The sequence below is a fragment of the Notamacropus eugenii genome, chromosome 1 (assembly GCF_028372415.1).
Source record: "Notamacropus eugenii isolate mMacEug1 chromosome 1, mMacEug1.pri_v2, whole genome shotgun sequence".
Lineage (NCBI taxonomy): Eukaryota > Metazoa > Chordata > Mammalia > Diprotodontia > Macropodidae > Notamacropus > Notamacropus eugenii.
In genome coordinates, this window is record NC_092872.1 from 443,287,516 (window position 1) to 443,314,285 (window position 26,770).

Consider the following 26,770-nt stretch of genomic DNA (forward strand, 5'->3'; position numbering starts at 1 on the left):
AAGCAGGGTAGGGGGGATGATGGAAGGGAGGGCATGGGGAGGAGGAAGCAATCTGAGGTCGACACTCATGGGGAGGGACAGGATCCAAAGAGAGAACAGAAGCAATGGGGGGCAGGATAGGATGGAGGGAAATATAGTTAGTCTTATACAACACAACTATTATGGAAGTCATTTTCAAAACTACACAGATTTGGCCTATATTGAATTGCTTGCCTTCCAAAGGGAGGGGGTGGGGAGGGAGGGAGGAAAAGAAGTTGGAACTCAAAGTTTTAGGAACAACTGTCGAGTACTGTTCTTGCCACTAGGAAATAAGAAATACAGGTAAAGGGGTATAGAAAGTTATCTGGCCCTACAGGACAAAAGAGAAGATGGAGACAAGGGCAGAGAGGGATGATAGAAGAGAGAGCAGACTGGAGATAGGGGCAATTAGAATGCTCGGTATTTTGGGGTGGGGGGAGGGGACAAAAGGGGAGAAAATTTGGAACCCAAAATTTTGTGAAAATGAATGTTAAAAGTTAAATAAATAAATTTAAAAAAAAAAAGACAAACAAAAAAAAAGAAATCTTTTTCTAAAAAGTACATTTAAACAAATTATCTCACTCTCCTTCCCCACTCCTCCTTGAGAGATGGAAGTAAACACTCCTCCCAAGGAACTCTTATAGTACTTATTTTGTACCTCTTCTATGCACCAAAATTCTGGTATTTTATTTTTCCCACCATCCTACTATAAGATCTGTAAAGGGAGGAAGCCTTATGTCTTATTCTTCTCTCTATCCTACACAGCATCTAGAACAGAGCCATCAACATATTAGGTAACTAATTATGATTGGATAAAATTGTTCATTGAACTGAACAAAATTGAGTGAGTTTCTTAACAAAGAACTGGCTTTTCAAGTTTCAGATATCATTTTCCACTAAACATATTGAGCTAAGCAAAAGCCCCATGTACAGTGTGATATATCTGTGCAGGAGGTGAAGTTCTATTTCTGGGAGTACAGGAAACAAAATCTGAAACAGATGGAAAAATGAAGTTATAGTGCTTGCAGCATCTCCATTGCTAGTTTTCGATCAAAACACTTCATGTTTTGTAGTTCCCTAAGTCCCTACCTTTAGTCTTTTACTCTCTTCATTATATACCTGGGCCAGGAGCAATCCTGAGAATTCAAACTCTCTTATTCTATATAGAAGGATACTTAGATCCAGAGAGCTAAGTGACTTGCTTAGGCCTCTGGGGTCAATGGTCACATAGTGATTAAGGAGTAGAACAGCCAGCATTAGAACTAGGCTTTTCAACTCCAAGTCCAGAGCTTTTTCTTGTAAATCACATTGCTTCTTCTCAAGAGAAATTATTTCAAATACAAACTCTTTCACCATAATATATACTGTTTTGATAACAAAAACTGTACTTTTCTCAAATACCCAGATGGAAGACCATATGTAAAATCGATGCCAAAGATTTTTTTTTATTGACCATCTGCTAAAATTTCATCTTCACAAAATTTTCCACCGAGAATGTTCCGTGTTTATCCCTGGTGCCACCTGCTGATCACATGTGGGTAGCACTTTCCCAAACTGATAACAGGAAATTGTGAATTTCTCATTTCCTTTCCCAAAATAAATGTAATACCGATTCCTTGTAAGAGAGGGAAGCATCAAATTTAAAAATATTATATAACTTCACAATATACCACAGTCTTTAACAGACATTTTAAAATTGAAACCTGTGCATCATTTTGAATTTACTCTTGACGGGCAATAGACTGGTGATTTCACTGATATAGTGAGAGCACTGTCTTGTACTCTGAAAGACTAAGTGACTTTCCCAGTTGTACAACCAATATGTGTCAGAGATAGGACTTAAACCCAGATAATTCTGGTTCCCAAACTGGCTCTATTCATTGTACCATGCCACCTCACTCTTGAGAGTTTCACTATATTGCTCCAACTCATACATAATGCACATTGTTTGCAGGTGCATTTGAAGGATATTTTTCTTCATAGAATAATTATAAAGAATATTAGAAGTCAAGTCAAATCAACAAACATTTATTAAGCACTCACTATATGCCAGGTAAAGTGCTAAGCATTGAAAATACAAATACATGCAGAAAGCAGCTCCTGCCCTCAAGAAGCTTGTGTTCTAATTGGCAATGATAGCACATAAAAAGAAGGTGAAAAAAGGCTAGGCTCTACAGCTTAGAAAAGGCCTTAGTCAAGTTCTTTGTCAAGTCATCTAGTCAAACTTTCTCACTTTATTAATGAGGAAAATGAATCGAGAGAACTTGTCATCACAAGGGATTAGGAGAGTTAGGATTAGAACCCAGGTCTCCTGAGCTGAATCCCCAGGCTCTAGCCTGTACACCACTCTGAAAATACCATTTCCAAAGCAACAGTAATTGCAGACTCCTAGAATTATAAGGGCCTTTAGAGATTAGTTAAGTGTTTAAAAGTCATCACACTGAGGAAGACTAAGGCATATTCTGTGTAGGCCTAGAGGGCAGAATTAGAAATCCTAGGTTGCAATCACAAGGAGGCAGGTTTTTGTTCCATGTAAAGAAAACCTCCTAACTGGAACAGTTAAAATATGCAAAGGGCTATAACTTGGTACGTAGTGAGTTCTCATAGAGGCTAAATTACCTTTTAGTTTGTATGGAGATCTAGACCAGTTAATTCTGACTTACAATTGGACTGCTCTTTCCATTACACAAATGTAAACCTATGACAGTCACTTCCAGACTTTTTAATATAAAATTCATTTTAACATGATGCAACAAACATTGATGAAGCACTGAAGTGGATGATAGGAATGAAAAATAAAAAATGACCTTTGACCTTAAGGAATTTAACACAAATAACTATGACATATAAAAGAATGTGATTGAGATAAAGAAGGGGTCTAGGCAAAATGCTTGATGAATCCCATCCACTGGAAAGGAGTTAAATAATACTTCATGGAGAAAACAGCCCCTGATACGAGCTGTTAAAAAAAAAAAAAAGATTTCAAAAAGTGGAGATGGAGGAGGGAAGGTAGGGAAAGAATATTTATTCCAGGTGTGAAGGTGGGAGAAGGGTAGATGAGATCAAGCAATCAGCAGTAACATTCCAGTTTGGCTGGAGTACAAAGTATTTAATGCTCTTCATAAGAAGTTGCCATTTACTACCTCTAATATCATTGTCATAGAAGAAAGAAAGTTGGACTTAGGATCAAGAGTTTGTATTCTTTGCTGGATCTTCATCCAGATTACACCTGCCAACCATGGGTGTTACATCTGCCAACCACGGGTGTCCCCAAGACCCTATCATGAACCCGCTTCTCTTGTCCCTTTATATTACATCACTTGGTGTTCTCAACAGCTCCCCTGGATTCAATTATCATCTCTATGTAGTGGACTCTAAGATCAATTCATCCAGTCCTAACTTCTCTCCTGATCTCCAGTCATATATCAGCAACTATTACTTACTATTAGACACTTGAATTGGATGCATCATAGAAATCTTAAACTCAACATGTCTAAAATTGAACTGATCTTTCTCTCCAAACCCCTTACCCTCCTTTTAACTTTCTTATTATTGCTGAATGTATCACCATACTGCCAGTCACCTAGGCTCAAAATAGAGGTGTCATCCTCATCTCTTCAACTCACTCCTCCCATACCCAATGAATTGTCTAGTCCTGTCATTTTATAACATAGACACACACACACGCACACACACATATTGATCTATATTGATCTATCCCCTTCTCTCTTCTGCCTAGTTGATTTCCCCTGCCTCAAATCTCTTCCTATTCCACTCCATGCTCTACTCTACTGTCAAATTGATATTTCTAAGTCATAGATCTGACCATGACACTACCCCTATCCCCACCTCCCTTTATCAATTCCAGTGTCTCCCTAATGTCTCCAGGATCAAATATTAAATCCTGTTTTGCTTTTAAAGCCCTTCATAACCCTGCCCCTTCCTACCTTTACAGTATAACATCTGACTTCCCTTCAACCCCCACCCCAAGCACTCAGCATTCCAATGACACTGGCCTATTTGTAGTTCCTTGCATAAGAACCCACTCTCTCCTATCTCTAGGCACTTTCATTGGCTGTCTCCCAGACATAGAATTCTTTCCCTCCCTATCTCCTCCTTCTGGCTTGCCTGGCTTCCTCCAAGTCTCATCTAAAATACCACCTTCTACAAGAAGCCTTTTCCAGTATTCAATTTTAGAGCACTCCCTCTAAGATTATCTCCAATTTACCCTGCATGTATCTTTGTACATAGCTCTTGCATGTTGTCTCTTCCATTAGACTATAAGTTCCTGGGGAGCAGAAATTAGTTTTTGCCCTTTTTTGTAGCCCTAGCACTTCGCATAATGTGCCTGGAACATAGTAGGTGCTTCATAAATGCTTGTTAACTTGATATCAGCTGTGACATTTGCTTGGTTTGTTGTGAAAATATGTAAAGGATACATATTCTATTGGCACAACAGAAAAAAAAATAGCGTAGACAAGAATACACTGAGCCTTGAGGCCATCAAGGCAATAAGTGGTACCAAAAGGTAAAGCAAGCAAGGAGAAAGAAGTCAATTATTCCCACGTTAAAAGCCATAGAAACATTGGCACAGTGAAAAACTTTCCCATGACAATTAACAAAAAACTGAAGGCCAACATTAGTTTTAATGCTGCATAAGTAATGATTTTATCAAAATTTTTGAATAATTTAACACAGAAAGGCTGATCAGCTATGCACACAAAAAGACAGAGCAAAGCAGAAAAACATAATATATGGCAATGTCTTAGAAACTAACTCATAAGCTACATAAATCACAATTAAAAGACTAGCCAAAATGTCACTAATCCACAGAATCTTAGCAATACATGACATTAAAGTACATTAAAGTACATTATGTTAGAACTTAGAATACCAAAGCTTGAGAGGTAGTTAGTTTGGGTATTATCCCCATTTTACAGATGAGAAAACTGATACATTTTGAACATAGAATATTAGAACATAGAATTCCAAAGCTAGGAGGGACCTTTGGACATTAAAACATAAAACATCAAGACATGTCAAAGCTGGAAACAACGTTAGAATACAGAATTTTAAAACACAATCATAAAATGGCACACTGGAAGGGCCCTTACAACATAGAATGCTGGAATACAGAATCTTGGAACTTCAAAGATGGGAAGGACCTTAAGAAGCATTTACTTCAAATCCCTCATCTTATTGAAGAAAGAATTGAGACCCAGAAAAATTAAGTAACTTGTCCAAGATCCCAGGGCCAGTTAATAGCTATGCCAGGAAGAAGCCCCAGTTCTAGCACTTCTTGCACTACAGCCTGCTATCTCTCACGCTGAATAACTTCTTTCTGGAACCACTTCCCAAAGTGTCTCCCTGCCTCCAAGTGGGGTAATAGGGTTAGTCATCAAGGGGTCACCAAGGTCTTCTAATCTACTCTTCTATCTTACAGATGAGACGACTACTATTATTCAGAGAAATTAAACAACTTGACTAAGGTTTATGACAGAGCTAGGATTTGAATGCAGGTCATTTGGTTCCACTTTCCCTTTTTCAACCCTGATATTATATGTTTCCATAAGAGGCAGTACAGTACAGTGAGCAGTGTAGCAGACATGGAAATTCATAGAGCCTCTTTGGGAATCAGTTTTCCTCCTCTGTAAAATGGGGATAATACTTGAAATAAGTACTTCACAAGATTACTATGAGGAAAAGTTCTATGTAACCTATAAAGCTCTATAGAGGAGTAATTAGTTTTTTTGTAATGCTAATAACACAGACTAGCACTTACATAGCTCTTCCAAATCTGTAAAATGCTTCATATTCACTACTCAATTGAACCTTTCAGCAGCTCTGTGAAATACATAGTACCATTATCCCCCTCTTACATATGAAGAAACTGAAACTCAGAGATGTTAAAAGACTTGTCTACAATCACATCACTGCTCAGCATTGGAGCCTAATCTAATTAATAAGCTCAGTGCTCACGCTCAACGCTGTGCGGCATTTACCTGCATTCATGCCTTAACCCCATTACTAGATTAGAAGCTTTTAAGGGTAGGGGTTCAGGTGCTATTTATTCTAGTATCTCCCCCTAGTTCTGAGTACCATGCCTTTCACATGCATACACAGTATGTACTAAATAAATGTTAAATGGATGAATTGTCTGTTTGTTGAATGAATATATGCAAAGATGGTTTTAGAGCACTGTCTCATGTTAATAATTGTGACCAAAATTGTCACAGACACTCTTAACTTTAGAATGTCCTCATAATGGGATCTACCTGAGCAACAAAGAGTTGGAATTCATCAGGCAAAATCCACGAGCGAGGATAGAAGTTGTATTCCTCAGGAAAGAGATCTTGCATGATTCTTACGGCTCGGCTCAGAGTAATTTTCCGCACCATTTCTGTCATGCCTGGTAGGAAGAGAAAGGAAGAAAAAGAATATTGGAAATGTAGCACTGTGGGACATCTACAATATCACAGAATCTTAGACTTAAGAACACAGAATATTAAAAAATGTAATCTAAAATTTTCTATATGTCGGAGTTCTGTGACTTACTCTATAAAGTCCTTCACCCAACATATTATTTTTCAAGTAGAATTTAGAAAATATTGAATTTGATGACAGCATTGCTTACAAAGGCCAAACAGATCATGAAAAACTAAAGAGAATAAAAGTATCTTTCTTGCTCCATAAAAATAAATGGCTAATGCTAAAGCAAGAGTTATACTTACCTGTGTAACCAACCTCTAGAATGAAGGGTTTCATTTCATTTAATTCAGTAAGCATTTATTAAGCACCTATACTGTGCTAGACATTAAACATGGGGGATACAAAGACAAAAATAAAACAGCCCCTCTCTCAAGAAGTTTAAATTCTATTAGAAATAAGATATAGAAAATTTAATATAAAATATATACAAAGTAATTTTTGTAGGGAGGTTGCTAGTGACTAATGGGCTCAGGAAGGGCCTGAAGTAGGATATGGCATTTGAGTTGAATTCTGCAGAAAGTCAAGGACTGCTAAGCTGCAGACATAAGGAAGGAGTGTATTCCAGGCAAAGGTACAAAGACAAGAGATAGAAAATTATGTATAGTTAATGCCAAATGGGCTAGTTTGGAACATAAAAAATGGCATGCAATAAGCCTGGAAAGGTAGGCTGGAGCCAGGATGCAAAGGGTTTGGAAAGCAAATACAGGAGTTTCATATTTTATCCTAGAAGCAAAATGAAAACCCTAGAGTTTCTTGAATGGCATGGACAGACCTGTGCTTTGAGAACATCAATTTGGCAACTGTGTGGAGAATGGACTGGTAAGAAGAGAGATGTTTCTCTTTGAGCTCCTAAAATCCATTCCTCCCTTAACATCTCTACTCATTGAAACATTAACCGTTCTTCAAAGTTTTCAAATAGCATATCCTCCAAGAATTCTCTTCTGATTTCCCTCAGTTGAAAATGATATTTCCTTCTTTGGACCTCAAATAGCACGTTGTTTACACTGTTTTTGTGCATTTAACATGTCCTGTTATTATATTCTGGAAGTCTATGTCCTATCTCCCTTTACAGACTGTAGGCTAGGATTTATAGGATGGCTAGAATTTTGATTTATTCATCTTTGTAAATATCTCCTCCCATGCCTAGGGCAGTGCTTTCCCCCTAGCTGGTATTTAATAAAAAGTCATCAAATTGAACCGATTTGACAGTAATAACTCCCACAATCTGTCCATAGCACATAGACATTTAAGTAACTTTTGCATTTTTCACATTTCCTGAGTTAGTGTCAGAAGTAGTCAATGGGAAAGGACACACCAACACCAAACCATTGTGAATAATTCTATATTGTACCTTGGACAGAACATGGGGAAAAAAATATTGTGATCAAAATGTGTGACCAATTAAAGATTTTGAAAATTATGACATGACACCTGAATATATTTGCCCTAATAATTTTTAAAAGAACTAAATTTAGAAAGCTTAAAATTTTCTAAATAGTTAAATTTCAAATGCTTCAAAATCTTAGCAAGTCAGAATTATCCTAAATTTCAAATAAATGGAACCTAAATAAGGTTTGCTTAAACTTATTAAACAAGTGTAATGGTAATTTAATGTTAATGGTGGATGGGGGGAAGAGTCAAAGATCATCTCAGCCCATTAATAGGCCTCAATACCTTTTGTTAATTTCTATTGAGGCATTGGGTCCGAGGGTCCTGCCTTCCAGCTCTGAAAAGCGTATAAATACTCTGAGGTGAGGTTTTGTTTTGGGGCTTATTCATGGGAAGAGTTTGTTTGGCCAGAGGAGACTCTGGGTAACTGTCTTTGAAAACTCAAATGTTGGTGTTTTTCTCTCTGGTAATGATGTATATATTGTCTATGGTCAGACAGTAGGAAGCCCATCTATTGGTCTTTCTGATTGTAATTTCTGCTTGTAATTTCTGTTTGTATTTTCCCTGAAGTTTAGGGTGCTGACTTTTTCCCCTGAATTAAGTAAATGATATATGTGCTTGACCCCTCACAAGTTGCTTTCCTTTCAGAAAAAAGCAGATCTAAGAACCTGTATAATAGGCCCTCCTGTGTACAGTGTGTATATGTCCTTGCTGTTACAACAGGGAAGAAATATAGAGTGTCAAAATAACAGCCATAAGAACTAGATATGACTTAATTGTATATGGAATCTTCTAAGAGAGGACGACTCCCTCTACCAAAGGTTCTTTGCAAATTATTCTCTTAGGAAGTTGCCCAGAGAATTTAGATAGTAAATAACTTGCCCAGACCCATACAGCTATTATATGTCAAAGGTGGGATTTGAACCCTGGTTTACCATTTTGATGTTAGTCCTCCAGCCATTGTGCTAAGTTGCCTCTATAGAAAGAGCTTACATTTATATAACACTTTAAGACCTACGGAGTGATTTATATCAATTATCTCTTTCAATCCCCACAACAACCCTGTGAGATAAATATAGAAGATGTCATTATTCCTATTTTACAAATGAGGATACTAAGTCTCAGAGACATTAAGTGACTGTCTATAATTACAAAACTACTAAGTGAGGGATGTTGTATTGGAATCCAAGTCTCTCTCTCTGACTCCAAATCTGGCATTCTTTCCATTATAATAGGTTCCCATGTTGGAAATATAAACAAAGACTTAGAATATAAATCAAAAATTTAGTGCTGGAAGTGACATCATAGATGTCACAGAGATCATTTATTCTAACCATCTCTTTTTATAGATGAGGAAACTAAGGACCACAAATATGAAATTATTTGTCCAAAAGTGAATGAAGAAGATAAAGTTTTTAACTCATGGAACTTCTTGACTCACAGCATAATAAACCAAAGCAATAACTCTGAAGAGCAGAGCTTAGAGTTGTCAATACTTTAGTTCTTAGCTCTTATTTAAAAGATTATAAAAAAGGGTTAAGAAATCAAGGAGCTTAAAAAGATAGGGTGACTATAATAAGCTGAACTCTAACATGAATTCTTCCATAACAGAGACAACTCACTTTGGCCACTACTCTGAGATTTTATAAGAGACTAAAGTCCAGTCTAATAGACAATTTTCCTTTATTTCCTTAAGGACTTTATTTCCTTTCCCCCCAATTACAAACAGAAGTTTCAAGAAAATAGAAATAAATGGGCTTAGAAGCTAGATAGTGGGCACTGTTAAGAGTGAATTAAATAAAATCAAAGTTTTCTAGGCCAGTTTATCCAGTTAAATCACCTTGCTGGTTTAATTTATGATTCCCAACTTGATGTTCCACTAAAAATCTCAATTTGATTAAAAGCAGTGTAACAGAGACCCAACATTATACCATGGGTGGAAAACATATAGAAACAGAATATTAGAGTCGAGAGGGACCTCCGCACACGGTCCAACCTCCTCAATTTATAGATGATAAAATTGAGACTCTGAGAGGCTGCGATCTTTCCAGTTGGAATAAAATTGAAATTTGACAGAAAATTAATAACAATGAAAACAAAAACAATAATTGACAGCATTTGTATACTACTTTAAGGTTTACAAAGCACTTTATAGACCTTATCACAACCCATAAGATATTATTGTTCCTATTTTACAGATGAGAGAAATGAGGTTCAAAAAAGTTGAATAATTCTCCATGTTCACATAGCTAATAAATGTGGAAGAATTCAAACCTAGGTCCAGTACTTTTCCATTATACCAACAGACATTTTCAGAAGTGGGGAACCTGTGGCCCTCTACGTCTTCAAATGTGGCCCTTTGACTGAATCCAAACTTCACAGAACAAATCCCCTTAATAAAAGGATTTGTTCTGTAAAATTTGGACTCAGTCAGAAGGCTGCACCCAAAGCCTTGCAAGCAAGTCTTGCTAGATACAAGGCACTCTAAGCACTGCTAGGTATAAGGGAAAAGGAGAAAGATATATATATATATAAGTTGCTCTCAAAGAGATTATGATCTTATCAGGGGAAAGATATGTATACAAATCATGATAAAAAGGAGAATGGGACCAAAATCTGAACTTTATTTCTTTCAAGTTTGCAAAACATATTGCAATAAGTTATCTCATTTGACCCTCACAATAAAAAGGTAGGTACTACCTTTCATCATACAGAAAATTTGATCAATATGGAAAATAAGTTAAAGGACTCAAAGAAGTTAAGTGACTTACTCTTAGTCTCACAGGTAGAGACAGTCAGGTAGAAAGATCAGAATTTGGAGTTTAGAGGTCCTAGGTTCAAATCCTCATACTTAACTACCCATATAACCCTGGAACTATTAGACCCTTTTAAGGTCTCAGTTTCCTCATCTGTAAAATGATAGACTTGGACTAGATGATACCTCAGGTCCCTTCTAACTCTAAATCTATGATATTCTATTTTAAAAACTCCAAATTTCTTTGGTCCAATCTTAATCTTTTATCTTTCCATCTCTCCCTGTGCCTTATCCCTGTTAAACCCACCCTTTACTCATGACTTCCAAACTCTCCATTCCATCACACTGTCCCAAATCATTACCCCTGCTCTGCACTTTCCTCTCTTCTCAGACCCTCAAGTCCTTGTTGAGCCAGTGCAACACTACACTGTCCTCTACTCTTGAATTTTCTGTTCTTGTCTTATCGCTTCATGCACCTTGCCAGACCCCAGTCCTTACTTACTTCTATCTGCCTCCTTCACTGTGAAACACAACTGAAGAAAATAACACACCCATGCTGACTGAATCCACTAAAAATTTATGCTGGCTAATCTCACCTGGGTTCTCAATCCAACAGGGCAATTCTGCAATTCCTCTCTAAATAATTCCCCAGCCTACTCACCACAGTAGCTGCTTCACATCTCTTCTCTTCTTAAGTCTCTCACCTCTCTACTTCCCCTAGTTCTTTAGCTGGACCCTGCCTCCCCATGATCTACACTGAGGACTTCACCTCACTCTTTACTGGTGAAAAAAGGAGGCTGAATGAAAGTGCTCTCTCCCCTCCTCATCTCCCATTCCTCTGATATCTCTCTCCTCTACCTCCTCTATCATCCCAGTTTTTGAGAACTGATTTTTTCACCAATCTCAACATCCCTATAAGTATCCTTGACTCCCATCTGCTTTTTTTTCTAGCAGATTTCCCCCTTAGCATCCTCTCTTCTCTCTGTCTCTGTCTCTCTCTCCTCTACTGGTTCATTCTCTTCCTCTTACCAATACACTCAAATATCCCCATTACTAACAAGCCTCATAAGATCCTACCATGTCCTCCAACTATTTTCATATTTTATCTCCTCCCCTTCTCAATTGAAGTTGCAAAAAGCACATCTAGAATTGGTTCTTCCAGTTGCTTTCCCCTCACTCTCTTCTAAACCATCTGTAATCTGGCTTCTGACCTCATTACTCAGCTGAATCAACTTTCTCCAAAGTTACCAGTGATCTTCTAGTAGCCAAATCTAATGGTCTTTTCTCAATGATCATACTTCTGGATCTCTCTGTAGCATTTGACACTGTTGACAGTGTTCTCCTGAATACTCTCTTCCTCTCTGGGTTTTCATAACTGTTTTGTCTTGGTTCTCTTACCTATCAGACTGCTCCTTCCTATGACTGATCTTCAAGTCATTCTACCAACTATAGGTATCCCCCAAGGTTCTGTCTTAGACATTCCTTTCTCTTCATACTCTCTCGTTTGGTGATCTTACCAGTTCTCATGGGTACTCATATCATCTCTATGCAGATGGTTCCAAGATATTTTTTTTATCTAGCTATAATCTGCCTTCTAAATTCCTATTCCACATTACAAACTGCATTAATGGACATTTCAAACTGGATAACTCATAGGCATATTAAGCTCAATATGTCCAAAAAAGAAATTAGCTTTCTCCCAAAACTCACTCCTCTTCTAAATTTCCCTCTCACTATCAGAGGCACTACCATCCTTTCAATCACTCAGGTTCACAACTTAATGTCATCCTTGATTCCCCTTACTCTCATACACCATTTATCCAACCAGTTACCAAATCTTGTAATTTCTTTTTCTAGAATAGGGATTCTTAACCTGGGATTTGTAAGCTTATTTTTAACAATTTGATTACTAAATTCCCATGTCATTGGTTTCCTTTGTAATTCTACATAATTTCTGCATTTAAAACATTATTCAAAGAAGGGGACCACAGGCTTCACCAGATTGTCAAAGGGGATTCATGACACAAAAAAAGATTAAGAACCCTGCATTAGAATATCTCTCTCATCCGTCTGCTTCTATCCCCTCATAACTACCACCTTAGCTCAGGCCTTCATCAGCTGGACTGTTACAATAACCTTCTAATTAGAATGCCTCTCTCTAGCCTCTTCTTACTCCTATTCATCCTTTCCACAGCTGCCAAAGGGATCTCCCTAAGGCATAGGTCTGACCATGTTACTGCCCTGCTCAGTAAACTCAATGGCTCCCCATTATCTCAAGGATCAAATATAAATTCCTTGGTTTGGCATTTAATGCTCTTCACAAGCTGACCCTTTCCTATTTTTCAGTCTTTTAACCCACTAGTCCATTCCATGAACTTTACAGTCCAATCACACTGGACTACTTTGCTATTCCTACATACTCTATCTTCCATCTCCCAACTCCATGCCTTTGTTCTGCCTGTCCCCCATTCCTGGAATGTGCTCTCTCCTACCCTCTACCTTATAAAATCCCTGGTTTCTTTTAAGACTGAGTTCAAGTACCACCTTCTCTAGACCACCTTTTCAGGACTGCCACCCACCCCTGCCCCCAGCAGCTAGTACCTTCCCACTAAGGCTACCTTCCATCTACTCTGTAATTCTCTTAGAGGTACCAATTTATGTGTATGGATGTGTGTGTGTGTGTGTGTGTGTGTGTGTATATATGTATGTGTGTGTGTACACACATATATGTATACATATATATACATGTGTATACATGTACCTGATACATAACAAGCACCTAGTATATATAAAAACTTAATAAATGCTTGTTCATTGATTGGTTCTTTGATGACAAATCAAAAACACTATGCGCCATGCCATGATAACTCTTAATAAGTACAAAGAAGAGGTTTAGACAAAGTGCCATAAAGCATTTGAAGTCTAGTATACATCAGGGAAGGTTTCATGGTAGAGGTGTCACCTGATCCGGGCCTCAAATAAAAGGTGGGACATTATAAAGTGTGGTGTCATGGAAAGAGCACTGGACTTGAACCCAGAGGACGGGGGTTCCAATTCCAGCTCATATGCTTACTAGTTATATGAAAAACGGCAAGTCATTTAATCTTTTTTGAGCCACAGTAACCATATTTGTAAAATGAGGATAATAATACTTGTAACTATCTACCTCAGAGTAGTTGTGGGGAAAGCACTTAGTAAGTTTTTTAACAAAATAACAATGAGAAAATTGAAGGGGGGAGTGGGGAAAAGTTAATTTTCTCACAGCTAAAATGTTCTTTAAAATAGTGATTAAATTCTAGATCAGGACAACTTAATACATAATAATAGTGGGCTGAACTAGAGTTCTCCTGTAGCACTGAGTCTAACCATTGTTTATAAAAGACTTACAAATAAACTATTAGAAGACAACCAGTTGGGGGATAACACCTTGGATTTTCTAAAAGCAAGGTACATTTAAACAGATTCTTTTAAAAAAAATAGCTTTACTTTAGAATCCTCCATTGAGATATTATACTAGTTTTATATAAATAGTCCATAGAAATTACCAAACTAGGATATGATAACAGAAATACACTCATTACTATATGTGGATCTAATAGTTTTGTTTATTCAATATGCAAAACATTTGCCCTTGCCTGGAATTTTCATTGGAAATAACTGTCAGTGACAGAAAATGTTTGGTCGATACATTTTTAGAATATTTGAATATGTGGGTAATTCATAAAGTTTAGTCAGAAAAATATCTTAACTGGAAGGTACCTTGGAAAAGAGACTGTTAGAGCTACCTTTTCAACACTGGGGTTTCATCAGCCTCAGTAACTGACATGAATTAGCTTCAGTAACAGCTGCATTATCTAAGAGAGACTGCATTTAAGAGCCAGCCCTCATTACTGGCAAGAATTCATATGTTTTCTTAAACTTCACCCTTCAAAGTACTACCTTCAGATGAGAGTAAACAAAAGTGACATTAGATTTGTTCTGCACAAGTACCAAGAGGCAGATCAGGGAACAAGAAGAGCTGCAGAAAGGCAGAATTCAATAGCTAACAGAAAACTTCTTAAAAATGAGAGCCCCCAAAGTGGAATGGAAAGTCTCAGGCCTAGTGTGTACCAGGCATTTGTGCTAAGCACCAGGTCTACTACCTGCCCACCCCCCACTACCAAAAAAAAAAAAAAGGAAATAAGTAGTTCCTGACATAAAGGAGCTTAAATTGTCATAGAAGAGATAACACATTCATGAACTCCCTGGACTGTTTTGTTGCTCAGTCATTTCAGTTGTGTCTGATTCTCTGTGACCTCATTTGGGGTTTTCTTGGCAAAGATGCTAGAGTGGTTTACCATTTCCTTCTCCTGCTCATTTTACAGATGAGGAAACTGAGGCAAATAGGGTTAAGTGACTTGCCTAGGGTCACACAGTTAGTGTCTGAAGTTAGATGTGAATCCAGATCTTCCTGACTCCAGGCTTGGCACTCTATCCACTGTACCACCTAGTTGCCCACACCTATGATCTTAGACCTGAACTTAATTTTTTTCCTCTCTAAAATAGACATAATTATAGTCTCACTACTAACCTCTCATAGGGATGTTGTGATCAAAAATAAATTAAATACTTATTATTATTTCTATGATTCAAAAGGTAAAAATCACGCCCTTATAGAAGTAACATCAGGCTGGTACTCTTTGCCTTTCATAATCATAGCCTCTAGTCTATGAAAGCCTTAGTAGTCTATAACTTAATTATGTCACTAATTACACTTATCTCCTAAGATAACCTGACAATAACTGGAATATTCTATGTGCTAAGACTCCTCCCAGTTTTAACTCTGGATGCTCCTTGTTCTCAGGTCCCTTTCACTTCAACATCCTTTAGTCTTTTTTCACAGTGAAATTAAATCAGTAGAATTCATCTTTTTGCGTTTCTGAGCTTCTAGTCTATGAAATCTTAAGTATGTATCCTAATCATATTTAAGTTCACCTCTTTTCCAAGATAGCCTGATAAAATTCAGCAATGAATTTCATTTGAGAATCCACAAGTTGGAGCTTTGAGACCTAGGAAGCCTCTTAGAAAATAACAACACCAACTGGTACCTGGGAACTTGTTCACTTGACCTGAGAGTATGTCACTATCGTGAAAGGAAACTCCATGCCAGTAGATATCACAGGGCAAGCGACGACCAAAGGGAAACTGGAAGAAACAGAAACAAGAAAAAAATTAGGCTATTACTTTCATTCTATTCCCATGAACTTTTAGTTACAATTGAAGGTTCAGGTAAATCTGGTAGTGGGAAATTTGAATAGCAATACAGTTTCACCTAAGTTGGTTATTTTGTCTTAAAGTTCAGGAAAATAACCTTTTATAACCTGGAGATATTCTGTCTTCTATTTCTTTTAATTATTTCATCACATAAATTCTTTTTTCCAACTATACTATCTCTCATGGAGAGTAGTGATCAATCCCACATTTCTTTGGTATTAAAATATAGAAGGCACAGGATTAACACCTCTTGAATCCTGTAACTAACTAGCTTTAAAACCTTAAGTAAGTTGTTTTCTCTGTCTGATTCTAGTTTCTAAACGGATATAACTAGATGCTCTCTAAGGTCCCTTCCAGCTCTAATGTTCTAAGTTCTCTGTTCTAGCATTAAATGTTAGAAGATCTTTTCTATTTATTTTTCATTTTCTTTTTTCTTTTCTTCTTTCTTTCTTTTCTGTCATTCTATTTTCTACGTTCATACTGAAATTACATTAATATCATTTACATTAATATCAAATTACATTAATATCATTAAATTACAATTAATATTCTTTTTATGTCTCTGAAATTCTACTCTACATAATCTTTACTGATTTATATCTTTTAAGTTCAACATTATCCCAAAGTAGATGTATGGCAGTTTCAACATCCTGTTTTCCAAGATTACCTTCTAATTATAACAATCTACACTCTAAAATTCTGTCTTCAAAGGTCCCTTACTGCTCTTGCTTTCTATTTTCATATGAGTTTAGAAAACAGAAAGTTAAAGCTAGAAGGAATATTTAGTTTACAACCTCATTATACAATAGATTTAGAACTAGAATGAATCTTAGAAGTAATCTTGTCCAATTCTTTCATTTTACAGGTGAGAAACCAAGGCCTATGGGGACTGCGAGTTCAAGGACATACAGCTATTAAGCAGAAGAACTAGGACTCAAAACTACATCTCCAACCTCCCAGATTAATACTCTTTCTACTACTCTATGCTGCTTCTTCAAGCATCCCAAATTGAAAAGGAAATAAAACAGAATCACACCTTTTAAATAAATTATATTAAGTTAAAAGGCATAACAAAACAAGACATATGTTCTACATTTTACAAGCAATAACAACTTGGCATTTATAATTTATAGCATTTTCAATCATTTTATTTTGCTTCAAATGGACTGTAGGTTATTAATTCAGAAGACACCATGAAAACAAAGAGAAGAAAACATATGTCATTTTCTTCCAGCTGTTAAATGCTACCATTTAGGAAAGGAAAACAAACAAACCAAAAAAACCAATACTCAACCTGAATCACTTATTAAGCCTTAAAGTTTACAAGACACTGTGCTAATACTAAAGACACAATGAGAAAAGATAATGAAGAACCATCCGTCAGGGAGTTTATCTGATGGGGTGGAGGTTGGGGGTACAAGTATATAAAATATAATACAAGAGAGAATGTTCTCACCCAAATTCACCGCAGGCCTTCTCCCAAGTCCTACTCTAGCTCTTCTTGTCCATACCCTAGTACCTTCTGGACCACATTCTATCCAAACATCACTTAATCCTTCACCATTTCCTCCCATGCTCCTTCATTTCTGGTATTTAAAGACCTGTCTCCCAATAGAATACACTACTCTCCTGACCATCCCCTCTGATACTAGATACTTCTCATAAGCCCTTGCTCTCCAAAACACTGAACAGAAGTATGAACAGCCATAGTCTTCCTTGCTTTCAGACCCTCACTCTGTTGCCATCGCTCATTCGAGATTGACTCAATTCACTTTTATCAGATTTGGGTAGCAATTATCTATTGTCTCAAAGGTCCTGAAGCCTCTTTTCTTGGTTCTTCAGTACCTGAATCACAGTAGTTCTCTCTTATCCACCCACGGGACTTCAATATATGTGATGATGTTCCCTCAAACACCCTGGCCTCAATTCCTCAACTTCCTCAACTGCTGTTACCTATAATTTCATTTCATCTTAGCTATACATGTAAATGTTCAAACTCTTGTCATCATTACCTATAAATATTCCACTTCCATGTCCAAGAACTCTGAAATCCCTCTGTTCAACAAGAAACTCCTATCATTTCATTTCTCCTTGTATCTCATTCCTAAATCTATTCTTTATTCTCACCATGACCTCCAGTTCCTCTTTGTATTAATTATTTACCAGACTATCACCCTTACTCTGGCTTCAATTTTCCTACTTCCTGGTCTTAACCCTACACCTAACCATCTTTATAGCATCCTCTACTTTGAATCCTTGGCTCTGGTTTTATCCTGCCTCATGCCTTGCCAAACCCCAAACCTACATTACTCTTCTATCCCCTATCTCCTCCACTCCTATGATATTGGAGGAAATTGGCAACCACTTTGACAAGGTCCACTACAACTATGTTCTCTATTTTCAACTGGGTATTCAATACCCCAAGGCAATCCTTTTATTCTTTCCTAAAATGACTATAACGTATGTCCAACAACAGTTATTCCAGACTCTCTTTCCTCAAGCCTCTCACACCATTCCCTCCTTTAAAGACAACCTTGCTTCAAATTTTATTTAGCAAAAAGGAATAGTTCCTCATGAGCTCCCACTTCTCTCCTCCACATCTCATAATCCTTGTCATCCACAAATCTCCCTTCCATTACTCCAGTCTTTGATCAAGAGGTGACTCTTCTCCTCTCCAAAGCTGAGCATTCTATTTACACTCTTCCTATCAATCTCCTCCTATCCCTTTGGTAGTTAGCCCCCCCCCCTTCAATAATTCTTTTTATCCTTTTATCCTTGTTTCCCTTACTCCCCCTAACTACCTAATTAGTGGCTCCTTCCTTTCTCCTGGCAAATATGCCCAGGTTTTTTCCATTAAAATCAACCAACAAACAAACAAAAACACCTTCGATTTGACACACACACCCCTCAACCTAATTTCTTGGATACATAGGGATCTGAGACAAATTTATATTAAAAAAAATAACAAGCCATTCCTCAACTGATAAATGGTCAAAGGATTTGAAGAGGAAATTTTCAGAAGAAACTGAAGGTATCAATAGTCACATGAAAAAATGCTCTAAATCAAGAGAGAAATTAAAGAAATGCAAATTAAAACAACTCTGAGGTACCACCTCATACCTATCAGATTGGCTAACATGACCAAAAAGGAAAATGACAACTGCTGAAGGCAAATTGGGAAAAGTTGGGACAGTAATGCACTCTTGGTGGAGTTGCAAACTAGTCCAAACATTCTGGAGAACAATTTGGAACTACATTTAAAGGTCTATTAAACTGTACATACCCTTTGACCCAAAAATACCGCTACTAGGTATGTATCCTGAAGAGATGAAAGAAAAGGGAAAGAGATCTGTATTACAAAAATTCATAGCAAATCTTTTTGTAGTGGAAAAGAATTAGAAATTGAAGGGATGCCTATCAAATGGGGAATGACTGTACAAGTTGTGGTATATGATAGTGATGGAATACTATTGTGCTATAAGAAATGACAAGCAGAATGGTTTCAGAAAAACTTAGGAAGAAATATGAACTGATACAAAGTAAAGTGAGCAGAACCAGGAGAACACTGTACAAAGTAACAACAATATTGTAAAATGATCAACTATGAAAGATTTTGCTTCTCTGATATCACAATACAATTATCCTAGCCAATTCCAAAGGACCCATGATGAAAAATGCTATATACTTCCAGAGAGAGAACTGATCAAATTCTGAATGCAGACTGAAGCATGCTTTTTTTGCTTTCTTTATATATCTTGCTGTTTTGTTTTTTTTTTAACGCAAGATGGCTAATATAGAAATCTGTTTTGCCTGACCTTGCACGTAAAATTGACATCATATTGCTGACCTTCTCAATAGGTGGTGGAAGGACAGGAGTAAAATTTGAAGCTAAATTTTTTTTTCTAATATCTGTCCCAAATAAGGCATAAAGACTTTTTAAAAAGAAACTATACTTTAAATGTCACTAAACTATGCATACTTTTTGACCCAGCAACACCTTAATTAGCAAAATAGCCCTAATGGTCAAAGACAAAATGAAAGTATTCATATGTACAAAAGTATTTACACCAGTACTTCTATTGTTGAAGCAAAGATCTGAAAACAAAGAGAGTGCCTATCAATTAGGAAATGGCTATGTGAATGGTATATGAATGTAACAGAATATTGTTGTGCTACAAGAAGTAACACATAAGAGGGATTCCAAGAAACCTAGGAACATTTGTAAGAACTGATTCAGAGAGAAGTGAGCAGAGCTAGGAGACTGATCTGCAAATGGCTGTAATGGAAATGGTAATAATGGAAAACAACTTGGAAGGCTGCAGAACTGATCAATACAGTGACCAATCATGACATAAGAAGATTGATAATGAAAAAATGCTTCTTGCCTCTTGGCAGAAAGGTGATTGACTAGAGGTGTGGAATGAGATAAATTTTTAGGTATAGTCAATGTGTTTATTGGTTTTGATTGATTATACTTACTTGATATAAGGGAAGACATCTTTTTTTAGTGAAACATTTGAAAAATAGGAGAATAAAGCTCAGAATTCAGACAAGGAAAATAGCTTTCTTACTACCATGTTAAATGTAATATGCATTTTTAAACTATGTATAAAAATTCACAGTTTCATGTACAATTTTTGTATCTTTTGTATATTAAAATGTGCACATTTGTTAAAATTTATTAAACACATAATAAAAATTTTAAGTAAAAAGATTTCAGAACTCTTCACCATTATGAAGTGTCAGAAAACTTATGGGAAAATCTGCCTCTTTGAGTGCTGATGGGAAAATACTGGATTTGAAATTGAGACCTAGGTTACAGTTTTAAGTCTAGATGTAACATGTTGTAGTAGCTAGAGTAAGTAATTTTTCCTCTCTTGACCTCAGTTTCTAGATTACTAGACTACCTATCGAGCTTTTCTTCAAGGTCAATATTTTGTGAAAAAGAAACTCCAAGACAAATAGCTACTATAGGATAGGATATGCCAAATGAAATATGAACCTCAAAAGGAAATTGTTGCTCATTCACTTGCCTGAAGATAAACCACATTCTTAAGTATTTTTCTATGTTTCCTATTTTGTGGCTTACCAGCCTTCCTTTTCTAAGGTAGTTCCCCATTAATAAGAATTACAAATATACATTCATCCTCAATGCTACAGTCTTCATAATAAGGTTCAAATACTATATTTACCAAATAGTCTCATTTTTTAGTTCATGCTTTTCAATTATCTCTATTTTTAAAAATCTTTATAAGTACATATTGTCATTTTGAGCTAGTAAAATAAATTTGAATTTGCTTTCATGCTATTTAAATGATTAGAATGATAGTTTTCCAAAATTGTCATGAATCATACAATAGTAAAAAAAAAAATGCATTATTTATGCTTGTGAGAAAACAAAGATATTGTATGTCAAAGCCCATGTGCAGAAATTGGTGCATTTATAAACTATCGGAGGGATGGGAAATGACTTTCTAGCACTCATAACATATTGTGCCAGACACAAAACTAAGAGCTGCCTAATGCACAGATAACTTTAATTAAAGTCTTTAAAATAATAAAATGAATAAAAAAGGATCAGGTTCAAAAATGGCAAGTTCAAAGACAGTTAATTCAGAAACCAACCTTTAATAGTGATTTAATTTTAAAAACTTCATTTTGAATTCAAAACACATTGAGACTTTTATTAACTTTACTAGGTTTTTAAAAATTCACTATTTTTCAAAGTCAGTATACACACATAAATGTACATATATGCGCATATTTTATTATAACCTAGTATACTGATCCCCTAGTCATTCTCCCTTTTTCTTCAAGGACTTCAGCACCTGATTCACTATCTTCCTCCTGCTTTTATACCAGAGAACTTTAATATTCACATAGATGCTCCCTCAAGCTCTCCCAATTCTTCCGCTTCCTTAAATACTAATAGCTACTCCATTCCACCCCAGCCAAACATAGATGGTCACACACCAGATCTCACCATAACCCACCCATAAGTGTTCCACTTCCAATATCCTATTAGCCCATCTCTCTTCATGGTTCACCTTATTCTCCTGAAATATGGATTACCTGCTCCAACTTCACTTTCTTTCTTTTCCAACTTCAACATTATATTTAACTAATTCAACTCTATATTACCTTGTATTCTTGAATCCATCACCCTTATCCTAATGCAGTCCCATCTCTTGCCTATGCCCAAGACAAATCCCATCCTACCCTCTACCTTCCCCACCCTTCCTCCCATGCAGATGGACCAATCCAGAGGAGGTTTCACATCCGTGTTGACTGAATATATTACAAATTCATGTTATCTGACTTCATTTGAAGTGAAGCAATCCTTTTATTCTTCCCTAATCAATTTCCTTTCTCACTCTTCACAGAAACTATGTCAAACTTCCCTGGGTTTCCTAAATTCTAAAGGGAAAAGATTGCACTGGGTGGCTTCTAAAGTTCCTCCAAAGTCTAAATCTATGATTTTATGATGCTACTAAGAAGTTAACAGTAGAGAGGTATGGTGTGCTTAATTCCTGAAGGTAGAGGCCTGAAAAGCAGAAATGAAGAGTAAGGAAAGCACCATTTTGATGAAAAATACAGGTTGCAACCACCAGAAAATGTTTGAAAGATAGAAAGTAATAGAAGAAGAGGAGAGTCTAGGGGTTGTGTACTAAGGACAATGACTAGTTCAGAGAATGAAAACTTTAGGAATTATTGAATATAAGAGCTGGAAGGGATGCCTCAGAGAATATCTTGACCAGCTCCCTCCTTTTATAGATGAGGAAACAGGTCCCAAAATAAGAAGTGACTTGTTCAACATCACGAAGTTAGTTGGGCTAGAATCATGTCTTCTAGATCAGTTAAGGGTATTTTCCACTACCCTTTGTTGCCTCCCTGACAAAACAGTAATGAAACTGCTGAGTCAGGGTTTGAGATACTACACAAAAAGTGGCTTTTACTAGGAACTGAAGGCTGAATCTGAGGATCAGTTTAAATAGCCTGAATAGCCCAATGATCTTGGTTAAAAGTATGAGCCAGATGATTAGCAGTGAAACCTAAAGTAATGGTCACACATACTATAACAACTGACATTCATTTCATCCTTTATGGTTACAAAGCACTTTTACATCCATTATTTCATTCAATCTTCATAACAACCCTGTGAGCAAGGGTAGATAGGGACAGAGACACCCATTTTACATATCAAGAAATGAGGTTCAGAAAGGTAATTTGTAAAGCTAGTAAATGGCAATCTGCATTTAAATTCAACCAACAAAAGTTATAGCTAGAAAAACTTTGGGAATCATCTAATCCAGCTTCCTAACTTTATAGATGAAGAAAGGCCAAAGGACTGGAGTAACCTAAGCAGCATCATATATATAAAGAGCATGCCAGTTTCAGTCTCAGGTTTTCTGATTCCAAACTCCATACTATTTCCACTACACTGTTCTGCAGACCTCATTCATATCTTTTCACTAAAAACAAATGTGATATTTTTAAAGTAACTGAATTTGACCTCAATGAAAGACAGGAGTTTAAAGCTAATATTGCAGCCCTAAGGAAGAAGTCTGTGGAATGGTAAATATGAAGTGATATTATCTCCATAGTTTGAATTTGATTTAATTTTGTCTCTTACTCATCAATAAAGTTGAAATATATCATTGGTTGCCTAATGGAGCTTCAAGCAATGAGGCCTTTATTAAATACCAGCATGATATTTATGAAAATGATAATGTTAATGAAACTGGTATACAAATCTTTCCCTATTGCTTCGTTAATGCAAAATTGCTGCTTCTCCCTAATGCCTAAATCACTCCCTAGGTATAAGGTAGGTGTCTAGGGAAGGTATAGAATCATAAGAACACTGAAATGCTAAGCTAAATGGTCTCTTAGGGACCTGAAAGACTGAATGTTCCTCCCTAATCACCTAACATTACCAAGACTGACATAGTCCCCAAGAATAATAGAGCCCAGTGGGTTCAATTCTTTCTCTCACACTTTGGCCCCTACTATCATTCCTCTGCTAGAGTGAAGCCTCTACATGTTAACCATACTGAGAGTGTTTATCAATACATTTATTTTACATTAGTGTTTTCCTCATGGCCATACAACCCTAAATGGTAGTATGAGCACTGTAGTTTGATACTAAAACTATTACTTGCCTTATGTTCTAAACATTCTACATTATAATACGGTCCCCTACATCTTTATCATTCTTTGTTTTGGAAACTCTTTACAGATCAACATTCCATGCTGGCCTAGACATCTCAAAATCTTATGACCCTTTGTTCTAATTTTCTATAATCTAACATCTCCTCTAAGCTCTCCCACTCTTAATTTAGGCAATACAAAGCTGTTCTATTGGTGTATTTCTCAGCATCAACTTAATTGACCAGACTTTGGAATAGCATGATAGGCCAATACCAGAAAGTTTATAGGCTTTGGATAAACACAAATTAAAAACACCTTGGTCATAGAAAATAACAAATCCTGAAGGACAATTTTTAATAGATTATAGGTCTTCAAGGGGGTGATGGGTATAGGATCCTTCAGTGGATCTGCTATTCTGTGGTTAATCGGCCTAATTCTTGTTTTTGCACTATAGTATCATAAGCATATCCCTGAATAATTTATTCACATTTCTAGCTAATATGTTCTCTAGAAATTAAGTGGGGAGGTGTGGAGAAATGGATGGACATAAATTTATGAGCTTGGAAATTCTACAGTCCCAATAGTTTAGGCATACAAAGCAAGTCCATAAATGAGCTATGAGATTGAACTCAAATGGAAGATCAATGTGGACATGAGTTTAAATAGCAAATAATCTAAAGCAAAGAAAGACAAAGAGCTTAAAAATGGAACATAACAACTGTATACTGTCACTGTGGTTACAAATGTCAATAACAAAAGAGCTTTTGCTTAGTCACAAAATATTAGACATAGCTGTGAAAGAGCCCTTAAAAGATCATTCAGTCCAACCCCTTTATTTTATAGATGAGGAAACTAAGGACCAATAAGGTTAAGTAGTTTCTATCTTCTACCTACAGCAGAATCATAGATTTGGAAGAGGCTTTACAAGTCACCTCTAAATTTAATTTCCCATTCAATACAGGAACCCCATCCCACTTCTACAACAACTCAATGAGAAAGCATATAGCTTTGGCTTCAACGCCTCCACCGACAAGGAACTCAATAACAAGGAACTCCAATGACAAAGAACTATTTAGGCAGTTTATCCCACTTTTTAAACTATCTAATGATTAGAAAATTCTTACTTATACTGAGCCAACATATGCTTACCAGGTCCACCCATTAATCCTAGTTCTGACAACTGGGACAAACATAGCCCAAGGTTATAAAACTAGCAGGTGGTCCAGTTAGGACTTAAACCCAGTTCTCCTGACAAAAAATGAATTCAGAAAGTATGGCATGGTCCTGTAATGGCAACAGGAGCATTACAGCTCAGAATGAGCCAAGGCTGAGGAGGATCAATAGGACAAACAAAAAGGATTTTGTTGTTGTTGTTTAAAATCTATCCTGGGGAAAAAAGAAAGCTCAAAGAAGGAATAGGACCATTCAGTGTGAACAGAAATATAACTGACAAGAGACAAGGATGAGTTGTTTAACTCTTATTTTACTTCTTTTTTCTCTGACTAGGAGAATGATCTTTGGTCTGGAAAACACAGAGCAAATGTGGTCAATAGTGAGTTGATCCCCAGGATATATAAGGAGATGGTAAGAAAACAATCAGTGACCCCTTCGGAATTCAAGTTATATCATCAGATGCTGAAAGACTTAACAGACGTGTTCACTGAGCTTGTCAGTGATATTTGGAAAACTGGAAAAGAGGAAAGTCACCATAGCACTAGAGAAGGGGAACTTTTTCTAATTTTAAAAAAAGGCAAAGAAAATTAAGTCTAAAAACTATAGTTCAGTGAGTTTAATTTTGTTCTTGACAAAATTTTAGAATTACAAAATAATAAACATCTAAAAAGAAAAAGGTAGCAGAGGTCATAAAAAGCTCCATTATGGCTTCATCAAGACTAAGTCATACCAAATTAACCTTTTTTGCACTCATTGACAGAAGTCTTAGATCAGAGGAATCCTGGAGATACAGTTTTCTTAGAGGAAATCCTGAATCAAATCTGAATTTGAGGGCTTTTTACTTGTACTATTTGGTGTGGTAGTTAACATGGATACCATAGAAATTTCAATGTTAACTGACTGGGATAGACAAAAGCTAACTGAGGAGAAATACGCAAGAATTTGAAGGAATTAATCCATTTCAGTAGACAAATACTTTCCAACAAAATAGAAATCTCCTACGGAAGACAAAACTAGTATGTATAAGAAATTTTGTAAGAACCCCTGAAATGACAATGAAACATCAAGAAACTCCAGAATGGTTTGGAACAATTACAGGAATGAGGGAAGATATCAAAGAGTAAAGACATAAATTAGAACTCTAAAGGAAGAAATCAGCAAGTCTAATCAAATACTAGAGACGTTAGAACAAAAGATAAAAACCCTGTCATCAGTACATTATAATGCAAAAAAAATGGAGACAGAAAGAAAAATAATGGAACAAAATTTAACAAAACAACAAGATGTGAAGACCAGATAAAAGTTTTGCAAGAATCTTTAACTTGAAGACAGTATGAGAAGAAATAACCTGAAATAAACCTGACATTATAGGTCTTTTTTTTAATCAAGAAAAAGAAAACTTAAATATTGTACTCCACATAATCCTACAGAAAAAGGTGCTGAGAAACATTGGAAGAAGATAGCAAAGTTCATACTGAGATGATGATGATGATAAATCTCAGGTTTGAAATATTGAAATACCAAGGAACACTGTAGTCAAAAACT

The 26,770-nt window shown here is 36.3% G+C and overlaps 1 protein-coding gene across 10 annotated transcripts in view; it reads right to left on the reverse strand.

Moving 5' to 3' along the window:
- Positions 1 to 26,770, reverse strand: part of TTLL11 (tubulin tyrosine ligase like 11) — a 268,011-nt gene that overhangs the window by 225,489 nt on the left and 15,752 nt on the right. For all 10 annotated transcript variants that reach the window (XR_011972101.1, XM_072631816.1, XM_072631814.1 and 7 more), the window contains exons 2-3: positions 15,739 to 15,835; positions 6,294 to 6,427 (exon numbers count right to left, since the gene is read on the reverse strand). Coding sequence is in view for 9 of the 10 variants with exons in the window: in XM_072631816.1 (XP_072487917.1) it covers positions 6,294 to 6,427; positions 15,739 to 15,835 (231 nt within the window). In the remaining variant the exon portion in view is untranslated. The remainder of the gene's footprint in view (positions 1 to 6,293; positions 6,428 to 15,738; positions 15,836 to 26,770) is intronic.